Here is a 17,984-nt window from a genome sequence, read left to right as displayed (position 1 = left end):
GAGAAAAGCAGAGGCCCTAAAACTGATCCCTGTGGCACTCCATATTTTACTTTTGTTTGGTTTGACAATTCCTCATTTACATAGACAAAGTGGTAACGGTCTGCTAAATATGACCTAAACCATGCTAATGCCACTCCACAAATTCCAACATAATTCTCCAGCCTATTCAAGAGAATGTCGTGATCTATCGTGTCGAATGCAGCACTAAGATCTAAAAGCACTAGAAGAGAAATGCAGCCGCGATCAGATGATAAGAGTCATGTGTAACTCTGATAAGTGCAGTCTCTGTACTGTGATGAGGCCTAAATCCAGATTGAAATTCTTCATATATACTATTTTTCTGTAGAAATGAACATATTTGGGAGGATACTACCCTTTCTAGTATTTTTGACATAAACGGGAGATTTGAAATCGGTCTATAATTAGCAAGTTCTCCAGAATCAAGTTGTGGCTTCTTAATTAGCGGTTTGATAATTGCCATTTTAAAGTTTCTTGGGACATGTCCTAAGCATAGCGAGGAGTTAATGATATTAAGAAGAGGTTCTGATATTACAGGAGATACCTCTTTTAAGAGCTTAGTTGGTATTGGATCTAACAAACAAGTTGTGGCTTTTGATGTTTCGATAAGTTTTGTTAGCTCTTCATGACCTATGATAGCGAAGGATTGAAGATGCACATGAGGGAAATTAGTCGACTCTGATTTCTGAGGTGCTATGACAGATGATTGCATAATTCCAATTTTATGTCTGATTATTTCAATTTTATCTGTAAAGAAATTCATGAAGTCATTACTCTTGAGGTGTGACGTAATATCTGGTTCGGTTGAGGCTTTATTCCTAACCAATTTAGCCACAGTACTGAATAAACATCTAGGATTGTTGTGGTTATTTTCTATGAGTTTACTAAAATATGCTGACCTGGCAGCTTTTAGTGCGTGTTTGTAGCTACAGATACTATCCTTCCATGCACCCTGAAATACTTCTAATTTTGTATTTTTCCACATGCTCCATTTTCCGAGCAGCTCTCTTGAGAGCATGAGTGTGATCATTGTACCATGGTGCAGGGCTTATTTTTTAATTTTTTTAATCGAAGTGGGGCTGACAACATCAAGGGTGCTATAGAAGACTGCATTTAAATTTTTTGTTATTTCATCAAGTTCTTCTGGGCTTTGCGGTTTATTGAGTATATGAGATAGATCTGGAAGAGTATTAGTGAAGCTATCTTTAGTGGTCGAAAGAATAGTTCTACCTGAACGATAGCGTGGTGTAGATTGAGTAACAGTAGCTGATCGCAGCATACAAGAGACGAGGCAATGATCCGAGATGTCATCGCTCTGCTGCAGAATTTCTATATTATCAACATCAACTCCATATGAAAGAATTAAATCTAGCGTATGATTATGGCGATGAGTTGGTCCTGTTACATTTTGTCTGACTCCGAGAGAGTTGAGAATATCGATAAATGCTAATCCCAATGTATCATTTTCATTATCTATGTGAATGTTGAAGTCACCAACAATTAAGGCTCTATCTACAGTAACTACAAGATCTGATAGAAAATTTGAAAATTCACTAAGGAAATCTGAATAAGGCCCGGTGATCTATACACTGTAGCAAGGGTAAAGGACGACAGAGATTTTTTATTTATATTTGTCGGTGTCACATTAAGCATTATTAGTTCAAAAGACTTACATTTATATCCTGTCCTCTGAGTAACACCAAAAACTTCACTGTAAATTGTAGCAACACCTCCTCCTCGGCCCTTCAGACGAGGCTCATGTTTATAACAATAACCTGGGGGAGTAGATTCATTTAAACTAATATATTCATCCAGTTTAAGCCAGAATTCAGTCAAACAGAGTCCAATCTATGATCTGTAATCATTTCATTGACAATTAGTGCTTTGGTAGCAAGAGATCTAATGTTTAGTAGCCCTATTTTTATATGATGTTTATTTTTAATTTGTTTGTTTTGTTCAAGTTTGACCTTAATCAAATTTTTTCTAAATGATTTAGTGAGGGTATTGTGTTTGGTAGTTCGGGGAACAGACACAGTCTCTATGAGATATCTAGGTGATACTGTCTCTATGTGTTGTAGTTTATGTGACCTGTGTGACGTCTCATGGCAGCTAGCAGACGTTCGGATTAACCAGTTTGTCTGCTTCCTGACCTGGGCCCCAGTTAGTCAATTAATATCATTAAGTCTATGAGCCAAATTACTAGAGAGGAGAGCGGCACCTTCCCTGGAGGGATGGAGTCCGTCTCTCTATAGCAGGTCAGGTCTACCCCAAAACTTTTCCAATTGTCTATAAATCCTATTTTATTCTGCAGACACCACTCAGACATCCAGCCATTCAGTGACACTAATCTACTATAAACCTCGTCACCACGTCGAGCAGGGAGGGGACCAGAGCATATTACAGTGTCTGTAATTTATTTATAAACAGTTCTCCACATCATTCCCAAATTGCAAAAATCACAGACACATTTCTAGCAGAAGCTCCAGCAAGCTCACACCTGCTATAAGGTACATTAAATCCTGGACAGTACTAATGTTTAAATAACCTCAACAGTTTGCAATTTTACGAGTTATTTTTTTTATATATTATTCTATGTTTAGTACAGAAGCCCTGAACCCCACTGTGATTGACAGACAGACAGACAGACAGATAGATAGACAGACAGATAGATAGATGATTGACAGATAGACAGATAGATGATTGGCAGACAGACAGATAGATGATTGACAGACAGACAGACAGATAGATAGACAGACAGATAGATGATTGACAGACAGACAGATAGACAGATAGATGATTGGCAGATAGACAGATAGATGATTGACAGACAGACAGATAGATAGATAGATAGATAGATAGATAGATAGATAGATGATAAACAGATAGACAGATAGATAGATAGATCGATAGATGATTGACAGACAGACAGATAGATGATTGACAGACAGACAGACAGATAGATAGACAGACAGATAGATGATTGACAGACAGACAGATAGACAGATAGATGATTGGCAGATAGACAGATAGATGATTGACAGACAGACAGATAGATAGATAGATAGATAGATAGATGATAAACAGATAGACAGATAGATAGATAGATAGATGATAAACAGACAGACAGACAGACAGACAGACAGACAGATAGATAGATAGATAGATAGATAGATAGATAGATAGATAGATAGATAGATGATAAACAGATAGATAGATAGATAGATAGATAGATGATAAACAGACAGACAGACAGACAGACAGACAGACAGACAGACAGACAGACAGACAGATAGATAGATAGATAGATAGATAGATAGATAGATAGATAGATAGATAGATAGATAGACAGATAGACAGACAGATAGATAGATAGATGGATTTTTTTTTTTAATAGGTGAATTTTTTTTCGTGTCTTGGTGCCTTCCTGAGCCAATGTCCTCCAAAAAAATGTATTCATTAATTTAAAAAAAAGAATTTGTCACTCAAAAATTCTCATAATTTTTTTCCTCATAAAAAATTCAATAATTGTTTTCCTCAATTTGTTTTTCTCATGAGGCAAAACAATGTTTTTATTATTTTTTTGCTTTCTAGCTAACAATTAGCATACGGTACCTCCAGGTCCCACTATCAGTTAGCATGAACAGAAAGCGCTCATCATTTACTCATCTTCGGCACTGAAGCGGTGATTTGGGCAACACTAACACGAGTCGTGCCTCTAAACACGGTATTTAAAACTGAAAACACAGCGAGAGCCGTCAAAAAACATCTTTGTGTTGCCTCTTCAGGAGAAAAAATTATTATTTGAGTGGATTTTTTTACATTTATTTATTTATGGAGAAAAAATATTTCTTTGAAGAGAAAAAAAAAAAAACATTTGGTTAAAGAAAAAAAATTGAGAGAAAACATTTGTTCTAGAGAGATGTTTTAATCTTGACAGTTCCCCTCTGTCTCCCCCTAGTGGCGATAACTGGAACAACACAAATGTACCAGCAGCAGATGAGAGGCACCAGGTGAAAATATATATTGAAACGTGTCACTTTCTTGTATTAGTATCATTGTTAATGCGTTGTGTAATTTTATATTTTTAGTATTTCTTTTATGGTGTATTTGTGTCGTGTTGTTGTTTTGAGAATGTGATCTGAATCATATCAGTATGATTTGATGTAGGTGAGAGGTCGAGATATCTTCTGCCGAATTCCGTCCCACCGTAAGTCAACGCCCCCTCGCTCATGTGACCAGATCCCGGGCTTCTGATTGGCTGTGGCGGACCCCTCCTCTGTTCATATAGCAATAGTAAATACTGATCTATATGAATAATACTCACTTCTGTTGCTGTTTTATCTTTCGAGCTCAAAAGAAGGAATACAGACCGTGTCTCGTGATATTTATTAAACATTATCACCTTGAGTCATATAAAGTCTGATCTGTATATATTTCATTTTATTTGAATTTTTTTTTTTAATTTGTTTTAATTGCGGGACAAGAAGAAATGGATTTTAAGACTCATGTAGGCGGAGGTCGAAATGTTTTGTGTTTGTTTGATGTGGACGGGACTCTGACAAAACCCAGAGAGGTAAGATCATATATGTGTTTATGTTTCATCTTGCATGCTTTAAACGTGTTTGATGATGCATAACAACTGAAGGGTACTTCTGTTCTTATGTAACATAATGTGTGTTTATATATAAATATATACGCGTGTGTGTGTTTGGTTGTAGTGTTACTCTAATGATTGTGTGTGCGCGCGCGCGTGTGTTATTGATGGGGTTTAGTGCGCGTGCGCGTATGTGTGTACACGTTCTGCACGTATACATGCAGGCAACATTCCTCTCAACGTTCTAGGAACGTTAGTTTATGGTTATGCCATAAACGTTCCCAGAACAAAACATCAAAACCGAACGGGAAGCATACAGTAACGTTAGCAGAACATTCGGTTGTAGGGTCGCTGTGACCGGTTTTAAATACATCCTGAAATCTGATTCTGAACATGCTGTTCTACTCATGCAGTTTGTTTATTTACGTTGAGATGGTGCATGTGTTCAGCAGACTGGAGGAATCCGTGTCGTGTTACATCATCTTGCCCTCAACTGCTCCGGGATTTCTTTATATCCTCGCCGTCGGAGCTTTCACACCTCCATGATAGTAATTAGAAGTCAGAGTCATTTCCGACAATTGCTTGTTTTGAACAGTTGGTTTTAAAGGGGTCATAAAATGCTGTTTCTTTTTACATCGTTTTATCATCTTCATTGAGGTCCATTGATAATGTTAGTAACGTTTTTTTGGCATTAAAACAGTCAAATTCAGATCCCATGTCTCTGGCCCTCTGTCTGAAACACTTGGTTTTGGCTTAAACACCTCCTTAAAACTTCAACACCAACTGTTCTGATTGGATAACATTGTGCAGCCCCTTTATGCACAGCCATATTTGAAACTCCGTCGGAAGAGAACGAAAAAGCACCACAACATTATAAAACTAAATTGAAGTGTTTACACCTTATTCACGTCTAACACGTTGCATCTGAATATACGCCGCCTGGCCAAAACAGAAGTTGCACATGCTAATATTTCATTGGGCCGCCATTAGATTACGGTGTGCATTTGTCGTGGTGTTGTTTCGACAACCTTATGCAACCTCACAACATTTATTTCTATCCAGAGTTGCATTCGTTTTTGTCCGAGATCTTGTGTTGATGACGGGAGAGTCGATCCCCTCCGTAAAGTCTTCTCCAGCACATCACAAAGACTTTAAATGGTGTCAAAGGTCAGGACTCTGTGGTGAAAATGGTTCCTCGTGCTCTCTGAATCACTCTTTCACAATTTGAGTACGATGTATCTTGGCGTTGACATCCTGGAATACGCCCGTGCCGTCAGAGAAGATAAAATCCATTGATGGGATATCCTGGTCATTCAGTATGTTCAGGTAGTCAGCTGACTGACATAACACCGCCTCCAGAGGCTCGTACAGTGGGCACTATGGCACTAATTTGCCCCTTCTGAAACACAGTATTTTATTAATAATAATGATCCACTCACAGGCTCTTCAGTATCTGCTCGTTTAAATCCAAACGGTGACCTTTTATTTGTCCAGGCAGTGCATTAAACTGTTCATCTCAAGCACAACTGATAACACTCACACACTGTCTACACCGGACACGAGAGTCACGTCATGTCAAAAGCATTAAAACACATTATAATCGATGATGGAAGCGTCCGCTGGATGTCCCAGATGTCCCGTTCCATTTTGTGCTTCACGCGGTGGCGCTACTACTGCCAACAACACAAGTAAACGGTTTAGAGCGTTTGTGTAGCAGGATATCAGCACCATAAACTATCAAACAGTCATGACATCTGAAATATTCATCAATGAAACGGTTTACTTCCTGTTTTCCATCAGGTCCAATAGTGTTTTTAATTGTCCGATCCTTCAATAACAGTTCCTTTGTATAGCTTGAATCGTTTATGATTGTTTAAGCAATCCACGCTGACATACACTGGAGACACATCCACATCCAGTGTCATGATCATCCTGCACTGAATGCACATAGAAACGCATCTAAACTGTCAAAGACGTCCAGTACATGCTTTCATACATCGGCAATGAAAAAGAACGTGTCCATGATGTGTTTGTCCTCAAAATAGCAAGAGGCAGCCAATGAATGAGTGGATTCTCCTCTTCAGAGTTGTAACTTGACACCGCGTCTTATAAGCGGCGTGAGATATGAATCAAGCGGTCAAAGACGTCTCTCTGCGCATGTTTAAATACAAAAACCATTTACAATAGTCCAGATGGTTCCCCTTCGGTGTTCAGGAATAGTTATCCCACAGTAGGCTTGTTCGTCCTTCTCTCCATGTTTATGAACTGAAGCACCAGTGGGCGGGGCCAGGCGTGCGATGATGTGAAGTAGGCGTTAATGTTTTCTCGCTGTAGAGGCGAACACGAATGAATGTACCACAAATGACGTAGGGTAGTCGCGGAAGTAGAGAACATGGCGGGTTCAATAAATACGTTTTGAGTTCTGAAATGTACAGTAAGTCTTTATAATAGAAAGGTATTAGTATCGGCTGAGCTCGCTTTTTGGGTTTCAGCTATATGCATCACGGCTCTCGCGGTATGCAAACCGATTCATGCAGATGAGCGAACAACCCGAAACATGTTATCCAGATGTACACACACATCCAATAGACGTCTGGGTGATGTATGTGTGCTATCAGGGCTACTATTACTGATTAATTACACTGATTCAGTCTAGCGATTCTGCTGTAAATCATTTCAAAATCTGAATGTATTGTGAAATGGTGTTACTGTAATACGAAAGTGTTGTAGAGAACGAGAGATCCTGCTAGTTGTGTTACGCAACCGATCACTAAAGAACACTGCTGTAAAATCTGTCATACAAACACTCCCAACCTGCGTCATGACCATTTAATGGCTTTATATTAATGGAAAATCTCTATGTCTGTTGAAGGGCTCATGTGATTAACGTGCACTTTAAACGTCTTATATGTGAAATATAATACACAGGATTGCTGAAATGATGTTCATAAGGCTCCTATAAATGTTCAGTAGTCAAATATTTAGATAGAATCCAAGAAGTGTTTGTGAGACTAGGTGAATCTCAGAAGAACATCATATCAATGGGAAGCTTATAATGTGGTGTAAAGTTGTTTAAATCGTAATTTTGGGGTTTTAGGGTTTACAGCGTTACGTCGTCATGGCAACAAACTGTTAGCATGCATGTTGTATATGTCTTGTGGCTATACTTTTGAAACAGTGAGTATTTGAACGTTTACCGATTGGCCCCCATTGACTTCCATTGTAAGTGCTTTACTGTAACACACTTTATTCCTAAAAATAACAAACATAAAAGGTTTTTAATGAAAGCAGCCATTACCAAACCATATTCCTTGTGTGTGTGAGCGCACATTGCACATACGATTCTCTTTTATTTATCTTGACTCAATGACTAATATACCGTTTGTGTGTTTGCAGAAAATCAACCCTCAGTTGGATGAATTTTTCCAGGCGTTGCGACAGAAGGTGAAGATTGGAGTGGTGGGCGGGTCAGATTACTCCAAAATCGCAGAACAGCTCGGAGATGGAGATGAAGGTTAAAATCACACTCATCTAAAGGCTTTCCTATCGCATTATGAACACACAAACTCACACACTGATGCGTTCGGTCGTGCTAATCAACTGGACAACCGCTTTAAAGCAAGTTTCAGGTCTGAATGTGGACGAGCTGGTTTGACTGGATCCGTGTGTGCAAACATTCATTAATCACCTCCAACACCCACACAACAGCTGATATTTGGAGGATTTCACAATTCAATACAACTGTGAGATGCTAGCCTAATATTTGCTTATAATTCAATTGAAAGAGTCCATTGAAATGGTGGAAATGACTGAAATGACCACCAGTCGACTCAACAGCTGTTCTTCAGCTTCTCGAGATTAGCTGAATGTGGCAGTATCAGTGTTGTTAGCTTGTGTTTGTCATTATAATTGTGCTGGACTGATTAGATTAACATAGAGTTGATTGAGAAGTAACGATGTATTTACAGCCGCATTCATGCACAATCTGTATCGAGATTAGAAATGTGAGTTATAATGAAGCATAAACAAATTAAGCCAAAGATAAAAGACTGATCTTAATGTTCAATCAGAGCAGTGAAGCTGTTCGTTTGTGAATGAGGTTCTTGTTTACGTCTGAAGTAGGCGTGTGTGGTGTGTGTGTGTGTGTGTGTGTGTGTGTGTGTGTGTGTGTGTGTGTGTGTGTGTGTGTGTGTGTGTGTGTGTTGTGTAATCCAGGTAAAGTACATCAGGGCGAGGCTAAGATGTTTACCAGAGGAGATCAGAGGTCGACCGAGAGTGGATGCAGTTTTAAGTTCAACCAAAATAGCCTGAGAAAATAAGATTTGGTGCATAACGCAGGACTTTTAAGTATAAACAAGTCCAAAACACACCAGGGACTCTTATTTTGAAATGACGAAATGATAAACATAGATTTTTGCCGATAACTGATAGTTCCAAAAAGCCACTATCGGCACCGATTAATTGGTAAAACCGATATATCGGGTAACCTCTAGGAGAGATTAGACGAGTAAAACTCTGGAAGTGTTTGATTGTAACTCATTCTGTTGTTGTTGTTGTTTATTATCGTTGCAGTCATACACAAGTTTGACTACGTCTTTGCTGAAAACGGAACAGTGCAATATAAAGACGGCAAACTTCTCTCCAAACAGGTGAGTGTGTGAATCTGTGTATTTATTTAGCGGTACAAAATTGTCTCCAAAGGTGAGCTGATTTTCTGTCAAACATCCCTTTATGGGCTGCACGATATGATGATGTAAATCGTGGATGGAGATTTTGCTATATTGTGTATATCGTGATATTTAAATATCCATGTGCCTCGCACAGAGCGGGATCAGTTGCGCTAATCAATCCGGCTTCTCTCAATATTGCGCCGCAGACAATATTTATGGGACACATTTGGATTATTGAGTTTTTTACCTTAAACCTTGTGTGACCTTCGGGACTTTTTTGTCTTTTTCAATCATTTCAGCTGTGTTAATACCAATGGCATACATTTGGCCAAAGGTGTGTATTTTGGGGGAAATTTTGATATTTCAACCAGTTCCTATAATACAATACATCTATAACACACTGTGTACAGACAATAGTCACACTCGGGACCTTCAGGACAAAAATGTCCCCATTGAAACCCATTAAAACTGCAATACTTGATCCCAGTGCCATTAAAGCATAAAATCATGAATTATATGATATTATACTTTCATTCCAGAGCTCTGGCTTCAACATTTACATTTTTAATATTTTCCACCAGATGGCGCCATTTTCCTCATGTTTATCCTGTGGAGCAAATACAAACTTTTCCCCTAGTCTCTGTTTACTGTATTATAGAGACCTGCTGGACAACTGAATACATGATGCAGATACAAGTGTGTGTGTGTGTGTGTGTGTGTGTGTGTGTGTGTGTGTGTGTGTGTGTGTGTGTGTGTGTGTGAGCGTGTATTTATCACGCTCACAGGACCAAATGTCCCCATAAGGATAGTAAAACCCGAAATGTTTGACCTTGTGGGGACATTTTGTCGGTCCCCATGAGGAAAACAGCTTATAAATCATACTAAATGATGTTTTTTGAAAATGTAAAAATGCAGAAAGTTTTCTGTGAGGGTTAGGTTTAGGGGTAGGGTTAGGTTTAGGGGATAGAATATAAAGTTTGTACAGTATAAAAACCATTATGTCTATGGAAAGTCCCCATAAAACATGGAAACACTACATGTGTGTGTGTGTGTAAAATACAACAGTGGCATAATATAAACAAACTGTCATTTAAAGGTTTAAAATCCTGAATATGAATGAATATTTGGTAGTTATGATCAGGACTGATGTTGGTTAAAAATATGAACTCACTGAAAGAGGAAAATATTGGAAAGTGGCAGTTTTTTGATGTGGACGTTTTTGTCCTCTAAGGATCGTGGAGTAACTTTAAATTGATGCACAAGGGTTAATGAGTTATGGAGGAAGTCAATCATCTCAAGTCGACATTATAACCACCACTGATGAGGAAAACAGCTAAAACACTGTGTCATGTACCTAAAATATTCAGTTTGCGGACTGGATTATCCAAAAATAGGCATTCCAATATGAGAATTTCATATATAAACCAATTTTAATTGATTCTCCAGAATTGTATACTAAATTGTGATTTATATCGTTATTCTGATATAAAATGATTCATGTCGTGATGGATCGCCCACCCCAATCCCTTTTGTGCCATCCAAGTGGAACGGTTTGTGTTAGTCTCGTTTGATGTTTATGGCGTCTGTCAGGGACGGACTGGGGCTAAAAAACAGCCCTGGACTTTCTCCCAAATAGGCCCATCATCCGGCCATTCGCCACTAGCCGCGCAACAGACACTAGCCAGGATGTCCTGATAAGCTCTGTGAGCTTTTTACATTTTGCTGCATCAGTCTCGAGAAACTTGGCCCTCTTTTCTTTTACTTTTTCCCATCCACCTTTCTCCTTACGTTTTCTGCTAGCCATTCTGCCGGCGATTTAACCCTTTCACATAAATGTAAAATATTCTGGCTGACTGTTATTTAGACCGTTATTTACTTTATGGTTTCCATGGTGACGCGTCATTGCTTGTCACGTGACACACCGCAGCCACAACAGCACTGAATGAATGATGATATGCTTTATGCCGTTTTTCCTTTTTTATTAAAAATATTCACACATTTGTTAGCATGTTAGCATGAAATATCTGATATTCAGATTGTCAAATAAATGCAAGTGGGTGAGTTTTGTTGTCTAAACACCTTTATAACGATCGCGTTAGTTGAGCTGTGAGCGATGGGCGCCGTCATAGTGCCACAGTTCAGAGAATCGGATCTGTTGGATTTAGGCTACAACACGTTAATTCATCCACTTCTCCCAAAATACATGAAAGTAAGTGACCGGTGAACTGGGAGAAGAATAGAGTAAACTTTAAAGTTACTTTCACAATGTGTATCTGATTGATATGAATAAAACGTGTCTAATTATTATGGAAAGGAATATTATTGCCGTTTCCATAGACATCAGTGTGTATTTTACAAACTCTATGTCTCTCTAAATGTATTGTATTGTTTGTTTAGTACCTACGTATGTGAAATGAAATTATATGTCTGAAACCTAAAACCTAAAAGAAACATTATGTGGTTGAAAACACTGAAAACTAAGTTGTGATATGACAGCGCTGAGCGCGTCCGTCTCTGGCTCAGCGCCAGCCAACGCGCGAAAGCACATTTAATATTAGCAGCTAATCACGGTGCACTGACCGTTCTAATCACACTGGTGTGTGTGTGTGTGTGTGTGTGTGTGTGTGTGTGTGTGTGTGTGTGTGTGTGTGTGTGTGTGTGTGTGTGTGTGTGTGTGTGTGTGTGTGTGTGTGTGTGATCGTACGTGCGAAAGGGTTAATTTCGTCCTGGCTGCAGCTCATGTACAAAACTGTACATTTTTCTAAACTGACCTGCTTCCATTACAAATCTGACGAATCACAAACTGGCTAGTAGGCCGACTCTTCTTCCTCAGTTTTTCTTTTTTTACACGTTGCATATAAGTGATCGTATTAGTGTCCCTACTGTTGGCTGTTCATATTGCTTTATTATACTTTTTTTTGTGCCGACGGACGGCCCTCGGTTGGACGGCCGTTCTGGACTTTTCCCGAACGCACAGATTGTCAGTCCGTCCCTGGCGTCTGTGATGTATAGTTAAAGATGCAGTTTCATCTGTTCTCAGGCGATTCAGAATCAGTTGGGGGAGGAGTTACTACAGGACCTTATAAACTTCTGCCTCAGATACATGGGGCTTCTCAAACTACCCAAGAAACGGTAACAAACACTTTCTTTCTCCAAAGCGGATGTCCTCTTTATGTCATTCCAATAGAGCAAAACCTGTCCATGTCTCTTTCAGAGGGACGTTCATTGAGTTTCGTAACGGGATGCTCAACATCTCACCCGTCGGACGAAGCTGCACGCTAGAGGAACGAATCGAGTTCTCTGAAGTGGACAAGGTATTCTAGAACTACTATTACCAACATACAGTCGATTCAAACCAAGAGAGAAGTCATGAAGCCTCTTTTTTTAGCTGACTTTGTTCCCAAAGTTTGTTCCCGTTTATTTACTCTATGGGGATTTTATAAAATCCTTTATAACAGGATTGTTAGCCATGAACCAAACTGCTCCGAGGTGAATCACAGCATTATAAACTCTGATGTGAAGCAAAAACATGTTTGAAAATAACACAAAAGAGAAAGGTACAAGCAGGGGCGGGGCCAGGGGGCGGGGCTTGACTAGAACCCCCTCTGCTTGTACCTTTGTACCTCGCTCTGGCCCCCCTAATTACAGGTGCTAGGGAGGGTAGAGTTACATGGGGTAACCTCCTCGTGGTCACTATAATGTGGTTCTCGCTCTCGGTGGGGCGTGTGGTGAGTTGAGCGTGGATGCCGCAGAGAATAGCGTGAAGCCTCCACATGCGCTACATCTCCACGGTAACATGCTCAACAAGTCACGTGATAAGATGTGTGGATTGACGGTCTCAGACGCGGAGGCAACTGAGATTCGTCCTCCGCCACCCGGATTGAGTCACTACACCACCACGATGACTTGGAGCGCATTGGGAATTGGACATTCCATAATTGGGAGAAAAAGCTGTTTAGAACGTATTTTATCCCCTGAAAGAAAGATCTTCTCCAGAAGGATATCAGGGCCTTAACGGCTTCAACAGAAGTACAGTGTATATGAGATGCTCACGGCAGGTCTGTCATTAATGGTTATAAGTTATCGTTAATAATCGTTAATCTGAACTCTCTCCTCCCGCACAGAGAGAGAAGATACGCGAGAAGTTTGTTGCAGCTCTACAGAAGGAGTTTGCAGGAAAAGGACTGCGCTTCACCAGAGGTGAGCAGGAAGTGACATCACACTGCACAGCTCTCGTTCTCAGAGATGAGATGAATGTTTGATCACACATCAAAACAAGCAATCTGTAAACACACTGTTTATCTCTGTAAACACACTCTGTACCTGTGCAGGAGACACACACACACACACACACACACACACACACACACACACACACACACAGTATCTGTGTTAAAGTTGATCATTGAGCACTTCAGGATTAACCCATGTGATGACACATCACTGACCTGACAGAGAAAACAAGTGTGTGTGTTTACACACATACACACACTTGGCTGTGTAAATGAGGACATGTAATGGACTTTTGTGTAACGCTCCCAAAAGTGAGGTTTATCCTATTTAGCTCACAGATTTTCAGCAATTTTGTCCCAAAGTGTGACAAAGTTAAACAGTCAGGGTGTGAGGGGGAGGGACCAGGGAGTGTGTGAGGTAATCAAGCATTTTGATTGGCTGTTTGAGAAGACTAATGAGTTTGTGTGGATTTACTCAACTGTGATGCATGAAGTAAACTTCTGAAGATGCATGAAGTGTTCCTTTAGGGGTTGGTTTAGGCTGGTCTGTAGTAATTATATTGATCATTATAATATATAAAGCAGAAGTTTATGACATGTCCTTGGTTAGATAGATAAGCAAATATGTGTGTTTGCTGGGATGGGAAATTAATATTTAACAGTTGTTTTGTTCTTTAGAGTTTGTCTATCTTTCATAAGACAAACAGTCACATTGCTCACGTCTGAGGACAGACCCTAAAACACACACACACACACACACTCGCGCACACTCGCGCACACACACACACACACACACTGATCAGAATATACACAATAACACAAATATAATATCTGTATATCACACATGATTAATCATTATCTCTTCTGTATCTCTTATATCAGTGTTTCTACTTCAGTAACACACATACAAACACACTCGCGCGCACACACACACACATGCACGCACACACACACACACACACACACACGCGCGCGCACTCACACACGCACTCACACACACGCACTCACACACACACACGCACTTACATACACACACACACACACACACACACAGAGTGTTTATTATTGTGGGTAAAGCCGCAGGGCTTGTAAACTGGTTGAACTGGTGTAATGAGATTTCACCGTTGAGTTCTTTACATGAAACTGTATTTTGCATTATTTTTATTTACAGATACACCAGTAGTTTAGACCCATTTCCAAAATAATAATTTCTTCTATATTAGGGTCAGACAAATTGCTTGTGTGTGTGTGTGTGTGTGTGTGTGTGTGTGTGTGTGTGTGTGTGTCACACTTGAGAATAAAACTGATGTATTGTGCAGCAGATCATGTAAGGCAACTGGCATTTATAAAGTATTTAATTTATTTGCCAAAGCCAGATTTTAATTTGCTTCTTGATGAGAAAAAAAGAAGCTTTTTTCTTAAAGGTGCGCTCGGTAATGTGTCCTCATTAAAAAGGGTTTTCTGTCTCCTCAGGAGGGTTGATCAGTTTTGACGTGTTCCCGGAGGGTTGGGACAAACGTCTCTGTCTGGACGTCCTGGAGCAGGAAGGTTTGGATGCCATCTACTTCTTCGGCAATGAAACCTCGCTGGTGAGGAAATCAACGAGTGTGTTTGTATGGATGTGCTGTTCTGTTTGAATTCATTGTAACGATCGTTTCCTGTTTGTCTGTGATCAGGGTGGAAATGATTACGAGATATTTGAGGACGCTCGAACGATCGGCTTCACCGTTTGTTCTCCTGACGACACGGCACGACTCTGCAGAGAAATGTTCTTCAGTGCTCCGCCCAATGAGGCATGACGACGCCCACTTCCATGCGCGCGTACACTGAGACCTCTACTGGCCGCGGGGGGAACTGCAGTCCGCTGACGACAGACCCCGAGACCACTACTGATGATCAGTTTAAAAGGACTGTATGTAAATATAACTGATGATGCGCCCTCATCAACGGTCTGATCCATGGCTGAAAGAGACGAGAGAATGTGATTTAACAAGTGTTAATAAATAGAGGTGACACGATAAATCGACGAGCTATAAATCTTTCATAGCTTTCTTTTTGAATCGAGGTTTAGTCCCAACCAGCAAACATTGCACAAGCCATTTGTGCGTTCCAAATCATACGTTGAATATAGTGTTTATATGCATTAATTAAGCGTGCATCAGTGCGTTTATTGCGTTATAATAATCCCTTGTGCAATGGAAGCGGTGTTTTCTAATGACTTTTCTAATGGTTTTATTGTTGTTTTTTCAATTTTTATGCATGAACCTAAAGACCAAAATGTACTTCGGGTGTGCACGTAGCGGATCGCTCTGCGCGCAGGATGTGTGAGATGCAAAATGCGTCATCAGCACAGCCGAGCGGCTTGACCTCAAACTACTATTTTCTTGACGCGGCGGTTTGCCGCTGATGCTTTCGCCTGCTTTTGATTGTACTGAAAGAGCATCACAAAGCAGTTGTAGTGGACATTCGTATTCGCTCGCAATCAGAAGAGTATACTCGCAAAGACACCGCGCTCGGCCAGGGGCGACATGCTCAAACGAAGTATACCTGGGCCTTAAAACATTACGTTATAATGCCTTTTTAAAGTAATGCATTTTTCTAAATACAGCACCTTTAAAGGTAACTTTACACATCAATGCATTAATATACTGTAGTGCTGTTATTGAGCCGTTTACATGTACAGATAATACGCCCAAAATCCGCTTCTTTAAAGAATGTGTCGAAGCAAGAATACCGCATTAACACAAGACTTGAAATAACCGTTATTCTCTGGTTTTGACGTCAAACCACGTAGAGACGTGCACACCGCACGTTCGGACATTGGATAAGCCGTTAAGAACGTTTGTAAACATGTTTACATGCCACGTGTAATCGGCGTAATGGGCAAAAAACGGCAGTTATGATCTTACACCGACAAAGGAACGCTGTTTAACGCGTTTACATGACCACGTGTTGTCGGCTTATTACACATAATTAGTGACTATCACAACTTTCAGCGCGAGTTCGAATCCAGGGCGTGCTGAGTGACTCCAGCCAGGTCTCCTTAGCAACCAAATTGGCCTGGTTGCTAGGGAGGGTCTTGGTATGTCAGCAAGCATTGGCGTTGACTATCACACCTGGAGTCTCGAGGTCGAATCCAGGGCGTGCTGAGTGACTCCAGCCAGTTCTCCTAAGCAACCAAATTGTCCCGGTTGCTAGGGAGGCTAGAGTCACATGGGGTAACCTCCTCGTGGTGGTGATTAGTGGTTCTCTCAATGGGGCGTGTGGTGAGTTGTGTGTGGATCGTGGAGAGTAGCATGAGCCTCCACATGCTGTGAGTCTCCGCGGTGTCGTGCACAACGAGTCACGTGATCAGATGCGTGGATTGACGGTCTCAGAAGCGGACACAACTGATACTTGTCCTCCACCACCCGGATTGAGGCGAGTAACTGCACCACCATGAGGACCTATGTAGTGTGAATTTCGTGAATTCCGACCCATCTTCAGAAAGTAAATGAAACCATAATAATGTTAAATTCGGTAAATGTCTTTTATTGTGATAAGGTGCTGTGTGGCGACAAAACACAATTTAATGACGTGTACATGTGCCAACTTACTATATATTAAAAAAGCATCATTTACGATCGTCGGTGAACACACTTTAAATGCGCTCAGTGCGATTTGCAGCCAAAAAAGTGACCGTAATTGTTTTGTTTTCAGCGAGAAGTGGCGATTTAAGCGATCGCTGCTGGTTAGGACGAGAGATTTCATCGCTCATCACTCTGTCGTGTCACATCTGTAAAAGTGTGTTTGGATGTGATTTTCACCTGTCAATCATTCCAGAAATATTCCTCTGTGACACTCCACTGGACCTCTGAAGCCGTGATGAACTGATCCGAGAGTTTGTGATGGGAATGTTCAATGTCTGATGGCATAAATGCACTTTAACTGTGACATCATTGTGAGAATGACATTAAGTGCAGGAGTCAGTCCACTCGCATTTCGTTTTCCTGCACGTTCACGGTTTGTTTTGATGAGCAAGCAAACAAAACACATTTTTTATGGCTTCTTCATCAATTAAAGGATATTGTTTCTGTTACACTTTAATAAAGAATCAAACATTTTTACACTCCTGACAGTGGAAACAATATAAACAATGCAAGAGTTTGTTATTCATTCATATTTGTAGTAAACTGTGGTGGGGTCTAATGTTTGTTTCATCACCAAACCCAGATAAAACTGACCCATTCACCATTCTAGAGACCGTTGTGTGTCCAGAAATACTCAAACCAGCCCGTCTGACACCAACAATCATCCCACACTCCACTGAGATCACGGTTTCCCCATTCTGATGGTTGATGTGAACATTAGCTCCTGACCCGTATCTGCATGATTGCACTGCTGCCACAGGATTGGCTGATTAGAGTCACATTACGCACACTTCATGGATAATAGCAGCAGTTTTTCAGCCACAGACGTGCAAGTGTGAAT

General features: G+C 40.4%; 1 protein-coding gene across 1 annotated transcript; it reads left to right on the top strand.

Moving 5' to 3' along the window:
- The first annotated feature begins 4,298 nt into the window (after positions 1-4,298).
- Positions 4,299-17,647, top strand: LOC127652456 (phosphomannomutase 1). The gene is made up of 8 exons (XM_052138616.1): positions 4,299-4,591; positions 8,009-8,126; positions 9,185-9,261; positions 12,323-12,414; positions 12,497-12,596; positions 13,407-13,482; positions 14,988-15,103; positions 15,191-17,647. The coding sequence occupies exons 1-8, from the start codon at positions 4,508-4,510 to the stop codon at positions 15,311-15,313; spliced, it is 786 nt and encodes a 261-aa protein (XP_051994576.1). The 5' UTR covers positions 4,299-4,507; the 3' UTR covers positions 15,314-17,647.
- The last annotated feature ends 337 nt before the right edge of the window (positions 17,648-17,984 follow it).

The sequence above is a fragment of the Xyrauchen texanus genome, chromosome 12 (genome assembly GCF_025860055.1).
Source record: "Xyrauchen texanus isolate HMW12.3.18 chromosome 12, RBS_HiC_50CHRs, whole genome shotgun sequence".
In the NCBI taxonomy this organism is placed as follows: Eukaryota; Metazoa; Chordata; class Actinopteri; order Cypriniformes; family Catostomidae; genus Xyrauchen; species Xyrauchen texanus.
The sequence above is the reverse complement of the archived record's forward strand: the minus strand, read 5'-3'. Positions and strand labels throughout refer to the sequence as shown.

Coding starts and splice junctions, on each gene's coding strand:
- LOC127652456 (XM_052138616.1), top strand. CDS start 4,508: ATGGATTTTAAGACTCATGTAGGCGGAGGTCGAAATGTTTTGTGTTTG. Junction 13,483..14,987: donor AGGACTGCGCTTCACCAGAG/GTGAGCAGGAAG, acceptor CTGTCTCCTCAG/GAGGGTTGATCAGTTTTGAC. Junction 15,104..15,190: donor TCGGCAATGAAACCTCGCTG/GTGAGGAAATCA, acceptor GTCTGTGATCAG/GGTGGAAATGATTACGAGAT.